Genomic DNA, 12,699 nt, shown 5'->3' on the forward strand with positions numbered 1-12,699 from the left:
TATGGGTTCATTAAGTCTGATTTTTGGGTCACAAGTTCAGCTGGAAGGTAGTTTATGGGGTGACCTGATGGTGAATCCAGTCAGTGGTGAGATCCTGGTGCTAGGACAGGCAGGACTGCAGGCCATGAAGCTCACACTCTCCCTTAGGCAGCACTGTTGGTTTATATTTTGGAAATGCATAAAATTCTTCTGCTACCATCACTTCCATGCCAAATCCTTTAAATCACATCAAAACCACCATGTCTACAAGACCAGCTTAATTTACCATTAAATCAACTTGGTGGTGTAAAAACAAGGCTTTGCTTTGAATACGTGACTTATGTATAAGCAGCTAACTGTAGAGCATTATTTAAATGCATGTGTCTAATTCAAGCATAAAACCATTTAGCATGGAATGAGAGAAGCCAAAGATGGAAAAAACCTATTTGGTCACCTTGTGCACCCCTCCCGATCAGTACGGGATTGTTCCATGCAATATGATCGCCAGTGCTTTGGCAGCTGGCAAAGACACTATAGGCCCAGATTCTCAAAGGATCAGTGGAAATTAGGAGCTTAAATACATTTGAGGCTCTTACACTCCCGCAGACACCATTCCATACATCTATTGACACTACTCTAGTTCAGCAAGGCACAGGAGCAAGTACACGATTTTAAGCATCATTAAAGTCAAGGAGACTCCTTGTGTGCTTAAGCACTTTGCTGAATCAAAGCCAATGTGCTCATTGCTGTAATAGCTTCATTATTATTATTACTCCCAAAGACTCCAATCAGGATCAGGGCCCCATTGTGTTGGATGCTGTTCCGCAGAGAGTAAGAAACAGGTCTTGTTCCAAAGAGACTGCAGTTTAATGCAAGTCAAGAAGCAATAAACATGTAATTAACAATAGGAGGGAAGTGGGGAATGAGGTACTGGAATTACAAACCAGACAAATAGCCCAAGGATTGTATTGTGTCCCTTGCATTGGGATATGCCCAGAAGTATGTGTGCTGAAGGTTTTGTTTGGGGCAGTTATCGTCAAAGGCACCTAGGCTGAGATTTGCAAGACAGTGCAGGGGATTTAGCCGCAAATCTCCTCTAACATTAAACCCTGTTCTGAAGATCCCAGGTGTCTTTACCATGGGCCAAATTCTGCCACCTTGGTTCACTGGGCTAAATTGTGACTTGCACAGCACATCAATGCAGCAGAGGAGGAGAGAATAAGAGCCCTTATGCCCCAGGGCAACCCTGACCTTGAGCCTGAGTGTATGAAAGTAAACAGGGCTAAGTGCTCAGATGGGGTAAGATTTTCAAGCACTACGCATCCAATGTGCCAGGCTGCTTTGAAAATCCAGCTACGTATTTTGGTGCCTAAATGAGAGCAGAGCTCTTCTGAAAATTCCAGACTTTTCCCATCAAAGCAGGTGTGGGGGGAGGGGCATGGGTGGAGACTTAACCCCACCCTCTCCATTCATTGGTTGGTGCAGCTAAAAGTGTGTGTATTAACTGACTGTTGGTATAGGCCAGTTGCAAATTACTAACCCCCAGGAGGCTGGTGGGGAGCAGAAGGGAATTGTGATGGGGGAGCAGAAAGGAAATTGTTTTCCCCTCCTGTGAGAATTTTCCAAATTAAAAAAGAAATTTCCTTGTCCAGAATTGGGTCAAAAATCAAAATCTTGAAAAATTTCATGAACCAACAAATTATTATTATTATTTTTTGTTTGGGCCAATTGAAATGTTTCCCTTTGATCATTTTGAAAGGTCTCATTTTGATTTTGCCCTTTTGTTCATTCTTAACTTTGTTTTTAGTAGAAATTAAGTGAAATTTCAAAAAAAGACAAAAGTTGGTTTGAACTGTAAAACCCAAAGTTTTTCCATTTGAAAAAGTCGAACTAGGACCTTGTTACAATTTCAAAACTTAATTTTTTTTCAACGCTTTTTCAAGTCAGGAACTTTCTCCAAACCAAACTGGATGACAGGGGATGGATCACTTAAGAATATAAGAACATAAGAATGGCCATACTGGGTCATACCAAAGGTCCATCTAGCCCAGTAGCCTGTCTTTCGACAGTGGCCAATGCCAGGTGCCCCAGAGGGAATGAACAGAACAGGTCATCACCAAGTGATCCATCCCTTTTTTCCCATTCCCAGTTTGTGGCAAACAGAGGCTAGGGACACCATCCCTGTCCATCCTGCCTAATAGTCATTGATATCCTCCATGAACTTATCTAGTTCTTTTTTGAACCCTGTTCTAGACTTGGCCTTCGCAACATCCTCTAGCAAGGAGTTCCACAGGTTGACCCTGCGTTGTGTGAAAAAATACTTCCTTTTGTTTGTTTTAAACCTGCTGTCTATTAATTTCATTTGGTGACCTCTAGTTCTTGTGTTATGGGGTCACCAAATGAAACTAATAGGCAGCAAGTTTAAAACAAACAAAAGGATTACCTGTTCTGTTCATTCCCTCTGAAGCACCTGGCCACAATTGGAAGACAGGATACTGGGCTAGATGGACCTTTGGTCTGATGCAGTATGGCCGCTCTTATGTTCTCATGTTCTTTCCCTTTCCCCACCCGCAGTCTCGGATTCGAGAAATTGGTATTTTGGGGTGAAAAAAAAATTTTGTGGCAAAAATTCCAGCCAGTTCCAACTGCGATTCTAGAAGCCAATATTCCTTCCTTGGGACATTCTTGGGGTGACACCATTATATGCTGTGTCCTTGTGAGGAAAGCCAGCCCACTGATTTCAGTAGGATCAAAGGCATTATTCAGCGAGTGCCGGGGAGGCAAGCTCAGGCTGTGGTTCTGAGGGGAAGAACTCGGTATAACACTAATTTTAAATCAAATCTCCAAACTGCCAGGGCAATGACAGAAAGCTTTCTTGTTTTAAAGAACCTTTTTTTGCAACCAGTGGTCAGCAGTGAAGATTAATCGCTTCTCAGCAGGATAAAGCCAGCGCTAATTAGGAGAAGGGAGACACAATGCAGCCTTTTTTGGACCCTCTAGTGCATTTCCTAGCGAGCCCTTTTACATAACATGCCCTTGGCACTTCTTCTTGAGCTGTCAACACTTTGGGAGGGTCAGAACACTAAGATCTCCTCTCAAAGCAGCCACAAACAAACACAATAATAAAGAAGGACAACAGACCCAAGGAAGGCAGGACTTTAATCAAAAACAACCCCCCTCCCCAAACAAATAAAAAGACCCCAAAGCTGCCAAAACAACCCCAAAGTGGAACAAAGTGCAAACCAGCTGCAGGGGAGGAGAAGGGGAGCAAAGGCCAAGAATAACACGAGCACACCAGCAACTCTAGCAGTTTGGTAACAAGCGGCTCTGCCTCTTTAAAAACTTGCAGCCCTGTGCAGTGATAATAGTATTTGGAGAGCTACAAGTGGCTGAGGGCAGGTCCAATAAGCGCCCTCAGCACCTCCCTCCCCACCCCCCCAGAACTCTGGTTACAAATCCTCGCTCTTTTGCCCATGACAGAAATGTATATAAACCCCCAGAAAAGCAGATGCACTTGAAAAGACAGGTACGGGGGGCAGGGGCTGGGTAGCCCCTCCATGGGCGCTGGAGTTGGCGAGGCTGGTGCTGACAAGAGCGCGCTCCTGGGGTCCCTGGCAGCTGGATTACCGGTGCGAGCGGGCTTAGGTGCAGGCTTTGATTGTTTCTTTCCCCCTCGCATGCCTGGATCAAGCGGCTGCGGCTGCTGATCTGAAACTGCCCCCTCGCCTCGCCATCCCCTTGGGCAGCGCCTGGGATCATGCTGCTGCTGCTGGGCATCTCTGGGCTGTGCCTAGCGGTCCTGCCCTCGCTCTGCTCCCCCCTGGAGAGCGAGATCGTGACCCCGCTCCGCTTAGACCCGGACATCAATGGCCGGCAATATTTCAAAAGGGGCCCGGAGGAGCCCAGCCCCCAGGGGGTGATTTTCCAGATCACCGCTTTCCAGGAGGATTTCTACTTGAACCTGACTCCAGACGCGCAGTTCATTGCGCCCGCCTTCTCCATCCACTACCTGGGCGCATCCCCCAGCGCGGCCAGGGAGCGCCCCGACCTCAGGCGCTGCTTCTACTCCGGAGATGTCAACTCCGACCGGGAATCCTTCGCAGCCCTGAGCCTCTGCGGGGGGCTCCGGGGGGCTTTCGGGTACCGAGGGGCTGAATATCTCATCAGCCCGCTCCGGAATGACACCGGGAACGGGGCGCTGCGGAACAGCCAGGGGGAGCACCTCTTGCAGCGCAGGAGCGCGCCTATCCAAGCCGGAGACCCCACCTCCAGGTGCGGCGTGGGCTCCAGCTTGAACCCGGCCATCCTGCAAGCTCTGGAGAAATACAAAGGCTCCCAGCAGCAGCGGAAGAAGCAGCTGAACGAGACCAGGCTGCCCAGGAAGAGCGGCCGCTCCAAGCGCTTCGTCTCCATCCCCAGGTACGTGGAGACGCTGGTGGTGGCGGACGAGTCCATGGTGAAGTTCCACGGGGCTGACTTGAAGCACTATCTGCTCACCCTCATGGCCACGGCGGCCAGGCTCTACAAGCACCCCAGCATCCTCAACCCCATCAACATCGCGGTGGTCAAGTTCCTGGTCATCGGCCAGGATGACAAGGGGCCCAAGGTCACCGGGAACGCGGCGCTCACCTTGCGGAACTTCTGCGCCTGGCAGAAGAAGTGGAACAAAGTGAGCGACAAGCACCCCGAGTACTGGGACACCGCCATCCTCTTCACCAAGCAGGTGGGTCGGGGGCCGCGCGTAGGGAGGGGAGGGGTCGCAGGAGTGGGGAGAAGCGGGTCAGGCTTTCCTTCCCTGGCACTGGCTGAGACACGGCCCTTGGCCAAACGCAGCACTGCGCCCTTTCTGCAAAGTTGCCCCTTGCCCCCTCCTGCCAAAGCTCAATTCGCTCCGGCGCGGATGGCGCAAAGCAAGCCCCGTTCCGCTGTCAACCCTGCTGCGGCTCAGGTGAGAGCTAGATTGTCCTAGCAAAGGCAGGCCGGGTTGAGGCATGCGCAAAAGCGCAGGCTGGATTTTGCAATGTCACTTAACTTACAGTATGTCTATTCTGGTTGCTGTTGCCAATACGGTCCGGTCTCCCCCAGCTCCAACCTCCCAGAAAGCGCTGAGTGATAGGAAGCACTAGCGTGGATTTAGCATTGAATCGGCGGGTGCGCCCCAGGGCCAGTAGGAGGCGCTCTAATGATGAAATGTAAGGCAGCTGAAGCTCTTCCAGCAGAACTGTGCGTGTGCATCTGGGTCATGAGCTTGATTCACACTTCCAAAGGCAGGGGGAACGCTGAATAACAACCCTCCTCCCACACAGCCAGTTACAGATTTCTTCAAGGGCCCGAACTCGGGCTGGGAGGGCAAAGATGATGGTGAGGGCGGAGGGTCGAATTAGAAGGAGAGGGCAGCCCAGGGCGTCTGCTGGATGCCTGGCATGCGTGGAATGCTTTCTGAACAACAGCCCAGAAAAATCACTGTCACAGGCTGAGTGCCGCCAGCAAACCGTTCATGGTCACTAATTTCTCCGTGGTGCATTTTCACCAGCCACCAGTTTGCAGGTATTTTATATCTGACAGGAAGGAGACCCCCCACGCCCAGCACTAGTATCTATCACAGCTCCTGAGTCTCTGATACAAAACAGCAGAGGTGGGGTCACACTGGGGCTCCCGACAGGGCACAGGAACTTGCTTCTCTTTGCAACCCGCTCAAGTCCATCTGAGGACAGCCTCAGAAGCAGAGCACGCATCCGGCCCTGGTTTCCGAGCCTTCCTCCTCAGTTGGGAGTAGCTGGAAAGCTCAGGCCTGGAGCCGGTGCCGTGCATTGCACCTGCCAAAGAGAGAGCCTCTCCCAGCTTCACACTTCCTCTGACTCATTCGCTTGAAGAGCCCCATGAGAACCTGGAACTCGCTCTCCTCCATTGGTCCTGAGTGAATTTAGTGCTGGTGAAAGGTGTCAGATCCCTGCAGGCTGGAGTCCTCTCTCTGTCCACAGAACAAGTACGGCACAGGCAGCAGTGGAGATGGCTTCCCCACAGCCCCTGCTCCTGTGGTCTGGAGGGAGACCCTCTGAGGCTCTGCTGAGAGATGGAAGCATTAGACTTGATGTGTTTCTTTCTCTTTGCCTCATTCAGTCCTTGGACTCAGCTGATGCCGCCAGCAATGGTGCCAACGTCAATGCTGTTTGGGATGATTATTTTGCCGCATGGTTAACTGTGCAATGGGAACAAGACGGAGAGCGGCAGCTCACTTGGCATGGGCCCCTAAGCAGCCAGCAGATGGGAACGAGTGACTTTCAGTCACCGCCCGCTCGGACTGGATGCAAACAGATGACATGCTTGAAACTTCCTTGGAGAAACTCTGCCACACTCAGACAGCCTCTGGGCTCCTGACTGCCTTCAATCCCTGGGAGGAATCCCACTTCTCCCCATGGGAAATGCTTGCACACATCAAGTTTGATATTTGCCCCTTAAAATACTCAGAATACTTCACCCCAACTCGTTAAAGCACTCTGGGCTTTGCACTCCCTTTCCCATGGCTGCTGTTTGCTGAATCACATCACATTGCTGCTCGGATGCTTATGTGTATATTGAAGCTTTCTCCTTTCTGCTACAGTGATGAGTGCTATTGACAGACTTAACTAATCACCTCCAATTACCTACCTGGGCCTTCAGATGGACATAGGCTAGATTGTACTCTCAGCTACCCCTCTGCAGTGCCTACACAGTGTGTAAACCAGGACAGAATCTGGCTCAGTGGACCAAATCCTCATCCTGTTTGTTGAAAGCAATGGGAACTTTGCCACTGGCTTCAGTGGGACCCGGATTTAGGTCAGTGACCATGATACCGTGTGGCTATAGATATTAATGGGGTGAGATGTTACTTGCTGAATTTGGAAATCACCGATGGAAGATGTCAGGCAGGAGAAAGAGGCTAGTTGGAAAGAGAGGAAGTGTCTACGAATACACGATATCATGGCAATCAGCTAGGGTGGGTTGGACAATAGGGAAAAAGCGCATAGAATAGTGACAGTGATTCTTCAATTCTCTTTTCTCTACCAACCTGCTCTCTTTATTCTGGGGAATTAGATTCTGGAGCGGAAGCTGTGGGGGCATTTCCGTAACTTGTGTCCTAGTAAGGCACTCATGGAAGGAAAGGCTATCGATCACCACAAGACTTAATGATCAACATGATATGAGCACCACAGACCGGTGACAACAACTAGCGACCTCTGATCTACCCTGGAATGGTAGCAACACAACCAGTGACAATTTCAGCGATGGAAATTCATCTCCTCAGCCCACGTCCTTTAGCTGGGCATGAATCTCTTTAAATGGGAACAAAGGCAGACGGCCTGATCCAAAGCCTGCTGAAGCCAAGCGCTTCAATTGGGCTTTGCTTCAGGCCCTGCCTGGTTTACGATTGTTGCAAGAACAGGCACCATGTTGACACTGTCCCCTAATGGGCCAGATTCACCCCGGCATAAACCTGTTGAGGTCACTGGAGTTACACCAGGGATGAGTTTGGCCTTAAACATGCACGTGCTGCCAGATTGGCTTCATTTTTTACGCATGACAAAACCGTCCATTCCTGAAACCACAATGCAAGGGCACATGATCAACACAGACATCTGCCTTCCCTGAACTCGTCCATCTGTGGTCTCCTGGTACCCAAGAGTTTATCTCCCTGCCAAAAGGCTGTTACATAAACCCTTAACTTTTATTTCGTTTAAAGGCCAATTGATAGGCAGTTTCCAGTTGTAGTCAGCAAGTCGCTGATAGATGGAGTTGTCCTTTCTCAATCTGGCATCAGGCGCTCCCGCTCAGCCTTGTTTTCTATGATGTCAGTTGCTCTGGATTGCGGATATGTCCTTGGTGGACTCATTCTGTGCATCTGGCCAATTCAGGTCTGCCAAGCAAGTGTGAGCAAGAGATCTCGATCTTCCCACTTTAGCTGGTGCTTGAATAAGGGGCCATTGGAGCATACGGCGTTAAGATGCACAGCTGTCCCTTGTGACTGCACCTACAGAATGGAGAATGGGTCTGCAAGCGGCGTCCCGTAACTTGGCTGCATTTCCAACCATCTGGAAACGGATGCTCTGCAGCTTTGTCCGGCTTGACATCTGCCAACGATGACCATGGAAGTTCTTAAAATATCTACTGTCGTTAAATGGCTGGCTTTGCCAAACAGCTGTTCCCTTTACTGCTGTGCACCAGAGGCAGGAGAGGGTATAGAATTCCATTACCCATGGACTGAAGGGTGGGGAGCTTAGAAAACATGCAGCGGAGGAGGGAGGAAGTTCCATCCTCTGAGTGTTTGACACAACTGCTGCAAGGTTCCCTGCAGCCAACCGGCAAAGCATCTGGAAAGACACGGATTATGAATCACTGGGGAGGCGGCCAAGCCTGGAAGGAGAAATCCAATGGGGCAGCAGTGAGTGGTTGCATAATCCTGAGTTGCTTTAGTGGGGATAAGGAGAAAACTGAGTATCATATGGGATTATGGACCCCACGAGAGATGGGACCACAGTCGCCATGCTTGGCTGGTGAGAGGCAACTGCTCGGGCCCTATGTGGAGATGGTGGCATCTCTGTCGAGCCTGCCAAGTTGCGGCAGTGACAGTTTGTGAAGGCTGTTCTCCAACACCTACACAATGGAGGGGGCTAGGAAAGTCTAGGAAGGGACGGAGAAGAAATACCCCTCCTTAGAAAGTGAACACCCTTATGCACAGAGCTATCTACCTTAGAAAGGAGGAGGAGAGGGGGAATTCTTATTCTATACTCCATTAGCTCAGGAGCTATTGGATTCAGATGGCGGAACACCTCTGCTGCCCAGTTCATCATCTCACGGTGGTGGGCAAATCAAAAAGAAGCATGTAGACCCCCTGGCGACCCTCCGTGATGTTTGAGAAAGGAGTGTGGGCAGCACACTGGCTGTGTCTGTTTCATCTCCCATGAGCGCAGCTTGGTGGGGCAGAGAACGGTCTAGCTGGGGAGGATAGGTTCTCTTGCCTTGCTCTGCCATTGACTCTGTGTCACCCCGGACGAGTTACTTCATCTCTCTGTGCGCCAGTTTCCCTATTTGTGAAGCAGCTGGAAATACAGGGTTATGGTGAGGCTCGGGGCCTCGGAATGAGAGGGCTGTTGGAGCAAAGTATTATCACCTTGTAAAGGACCAGTGGGCAGAGCCAGACCAGGAGAGCTGCGTCTGGATCAGGCAGGGCGCTGGCGTGACAGGCAAGGCCTTAGTTTACTGTAAAATCCCATTCTTGGACCGGTACTAGTATCATTTTCAGCATAGCCAAGACAAAGTGAAATAATGACCATGACTTATCTGTGAACATTCTGCAAATCCCATTGGACGTAGCAGCTGTAACTGGGCTGTTTCCACCTTCCACCCTTTCCCATCATAGCCAGAGCTGAGGGGATTTTAAATGGGTGACACTTGCGTATGCGGTTAGCATTTTCCTGGCTTCCAGTGGGATGGGAAAGCTCTCCCTAATCCAGGCTCGGATGCTTTCAGCCCCCTCTCGAGTTCTGGTGGAATCATGTTACATTGCTTGATGCTGGAATCTCTGGGGAAATTCTCTGGCATGTGCTATGCAGAAGATCAGATTAGATGAGCCTAAAGAATCCATTAGCCTCAAGATCTCTGAGGATTCAGGTAGGAAAGGAGACTGTTTTAGGGAAGGAATAGTTTGTTTTGGATTTGTTTGAATCTTCTTGCTTTGGATTCTTCCTGCTACCTCTTTCCAACATGTAGTCTGCCTATCTAGGGGTCTATAAATTGCCATCCCCGTAGTACATAGCTCCTGCCTCTTCCCCGTAGTCCCAATAACAATCTGCCCTTGTGCTGCTACTGCAAAATCTTCCTGCGTTTAGGAATATGCTTTGCCCAGCTGCACATTTTGGGCTTGGTCCTCTCCTGTCTTGCACCTGAGCAAGGTGGGTGCAAAACGCTGCGAGGCCAGAAGTCTCCACCTGCTTGCACCAGTGGTGCAATTTCACACCTGCTCATTGCACAAGTGCCAATGCTGACACGAGGCCGTGGAGGGTCAGGCTCTTCGCATTGCAAACTCACACTCTCTTTTCTCTTTTGTTCTTCCCATTTACTCCCCCTATTTCCTTCCCTTCCCCACGACCTGTAACCCCGTCTCCTCCTAATTGCCCCTCTCTCTTTTCTCCCTCTCTCTTCTGTTCTTTGTCCCCATCTGCTCTCTGTAGAGTCTCTCCCCGTACAGAGGAGATGCTATCCCATTGTTACTCTGGGAGCCCCCAGACACATCCCCAATCCCATGTTTTGGAATCTCTTACTCTGCCGACTCCTCTTTGAAACTCCCCTCACTCTGTGGCCCTTCGCTGACCTTTCCGAGCCAGGTTTGGGAGCTGGCTGGACCTCCAGCGTGGCTGGAGGAGGGATTCTCGGTGGGGGTGAGGGGCACGGCAGGTGGGTGTGGCGCTGCCATCTGGCATTTCAAAGGGGAATGGCACCAGGAGGCTGAGGTTCAGATTTGAACCCAGGCCCAGAGGTTAAAGGAGGGCCGGGTAAGAGCTGCTTGTTAATCTATCCCTGCAGTCAGCGGACAAGGTTCGCAGCAGTAAGTGGGTCAGTGTGTCAGTGCAGGTGTTCGGCAGGGAGCCAAGAGCGCTCTCAGCCAGCAAGGAAACAGGAACTCTTAAAAGAGCAATGAGACTCCGAAGGCTGGGTTCTTCCCGGTGTGTCCCCACGGCGCCCTCGCCCCTTTTAACCAAGGCCACTTGCCCTCAGTGGCTCTGCCTGTGGCAGATACTCAAGCAGACTTACCTAAACTGCAGCCAAGGGCTGCTTTGCTACTCGGTTCCAGGAGGGAGCAGATGAGCCTAGAACCGGGAATAAATGGTTGCTCTGGAAACACGAGGCCATCTTCAGCTCAGCACTGGCTCCTTCACAGAAGGGGCCCAGCATTCGGCTTTGTCTGGCCAGTTTGAGGCATCAGCCCTTACTTGTACTGCTAATACTACAACTCTGCCTTGCCTAGTAGTTTCCTGGCGTACAGCTCCAGGCACTTTACAAAGGGAAGGTCAGTATACGTACCCCTTTGTACAGATGAGGAGGTTAAGCCGCAGAGAGGGGAAGTGAACGGAAAAGGGTCCCACGGTACGTCTGTGTCTCCTGACTCCCCATCTAGTGCCTCATACATTGGATGCTGCTGCTGCAGCCTTCGCAAACATGCGTATTTCCCCTATATTTATCTAAGGCATTTATCTGGCCCCTGCTAGCATGGTACCTGAGCGCCTCATACCCTCTAACGAATTTATCCTCGGAACACTCCTATGCGGTAGGGAAGTGCTTTTATTCCCGTTTTTACAGATGGGGAAACTGAGTCACAGAACAGTTAAGTGACTCACAAGACGTCGGAGGCAGAGCAGGGACTTTAACCTAGGTCTCTGGCTAGCATCCTAACCACTGGACCAGGGGTGCCGTTCAGAAGCAATGCAATAATGAACAGACTCATACCTCCTTCAGGCTGTGAACACCCAGACCTGCAGCCCTCAATGCTCCCTGGAAATGGCGATGGGGCTTTCCCTCCCTCTCCCAACAGAATCCAGGCCTTGACACTTTGGATTTCAGAGGGTCTGGTTCTGGTCTCGCTTACCTTAGTTCTAGACAGGTGTGGCTCTGTTCATTTCAGCGGGGTTACTCCTGGTTTGCACCAGCATGAGTGAAAGCAGTCAGGCTCCGTGGTCCTCATGCTGCTCACTGTTTCCCTTGGACAAGATTTAACAAAAAATGCAAAAACAGAACGAGTGAGATGGAAAGTTAAAGGGCATAAAATAGGAGCGAGATCACAGAGATCCGACTTGCTTGGCAACAGACAATCCTACTTTATCGAAACCAGATTACATGAGACTAAGCTAAGTACCCTCTGTCCCTCGTGGGAAAGCCAGGTCAGCAGCAGTGCTGTCTAGCAGTTAGTAGATCAGACCAGGGCTCCCCCTCTGCTGGAGATGAACCACTCACCTCTCAAGGCTGGGGGGGGGGGGGAGCAGGCTAAGACTTGCAGGGGGCAAGCTAGGACTCCTGGCTTCTATTTCTAGCTGTGCCACTGACTAAAGTAGGTCACTTACCCTATCTGGGCTCCAGTGTAAAGTGAGGCTCCTAATACCAGGGGGTATGAAGATTAGTTCCCTGGTGGTTTGTTAAAGTGCTTTGAGAGCATCAGCCGTGAACGTCCAAAGCACTGAATGATGGGAAGTGCCCGGGTGTTCCTACGCATTGCCGTGACGCCCACTTGGCACATAGGCAAGTCATGTTGCTGATCTTCTGGAGCCATGGACAGCCGCAAGGGCAGCGTAGAGCCAGTCTGTCTGAGGAGTTGAGATCGATGTCCATCCCTGGCGGGCAGGATACAGGGGCCTGGCCATCCTGGCAGAGGCATGGGCACGACTGCCTCTGAAGTCAGTGGTCAGGAGTTCATGCAATGGTGGTGCTGCCCACACATGACGGAGAGACTGTTGGCCTTAGGCCTGTGGAATCCAACAGGGCCCCATCGCCAAGAACTGACTCACCACAGCACTACAGGCCACTGCAACAGGTGGGGAGGAAACTGGGTAGTTTCCTTGTGTCTCGCTGCACATAGGCCCCCACAACCTAGGGCTGCCCCTTGGAGAACAACAGAGACAGAGCGGTTAAGCCAGCTCTCCTGAATTCCTCAGCAGCCATCAGGGCTATCTCGGTGATGGATTTGCTGAGTGC

General features: G+C 50.8%; 1 protein-coding gene across 2 annotated transcripts in view; it reads left to right on the forward strand.

The window, feature by feature from the left end:
• The first annotated feature begins 3,434 nt into the window (after window positions 1-3,434).
• The window catches only part of ADAMTS15 (ADAM metallopeptidase with thrombospondin type 1 motif 15), a 31,431-nt gene continuing 22,166 nt past the window's right edge, over window positions 3,435-12,699 (forward strand). For both annotated transcript variants that reach the window (XR_004643662.1, XM_034754650.1), the window contains exon 1: window positions 3,435-4,702. Coding sequence is in view for 1 of the 2 variants with exons in the window: in XM_034754650.1 (XP_034610541.1) it covers window positions 3,737-4,702 (966 nt within the window). In the remaining variant the exon portion in view is untranslated. The remainder of the gene's footprint in view (window positions 4,703-12,699) is intronic.

This window comes from Trachemys scripta, chromosome 21 (genome assembly GCF_013100865.1).
Source record: "Trachemys scripta elegans isolate TJP31775 chromosome 21, CAS_Tse_1.0, whole genome shotgun sequence".
Lineage (NCBI taxonomy): Eukaryota > Metazoa > Chordata > Testudines > Emydidae > Trachemys > Trachemys scripta.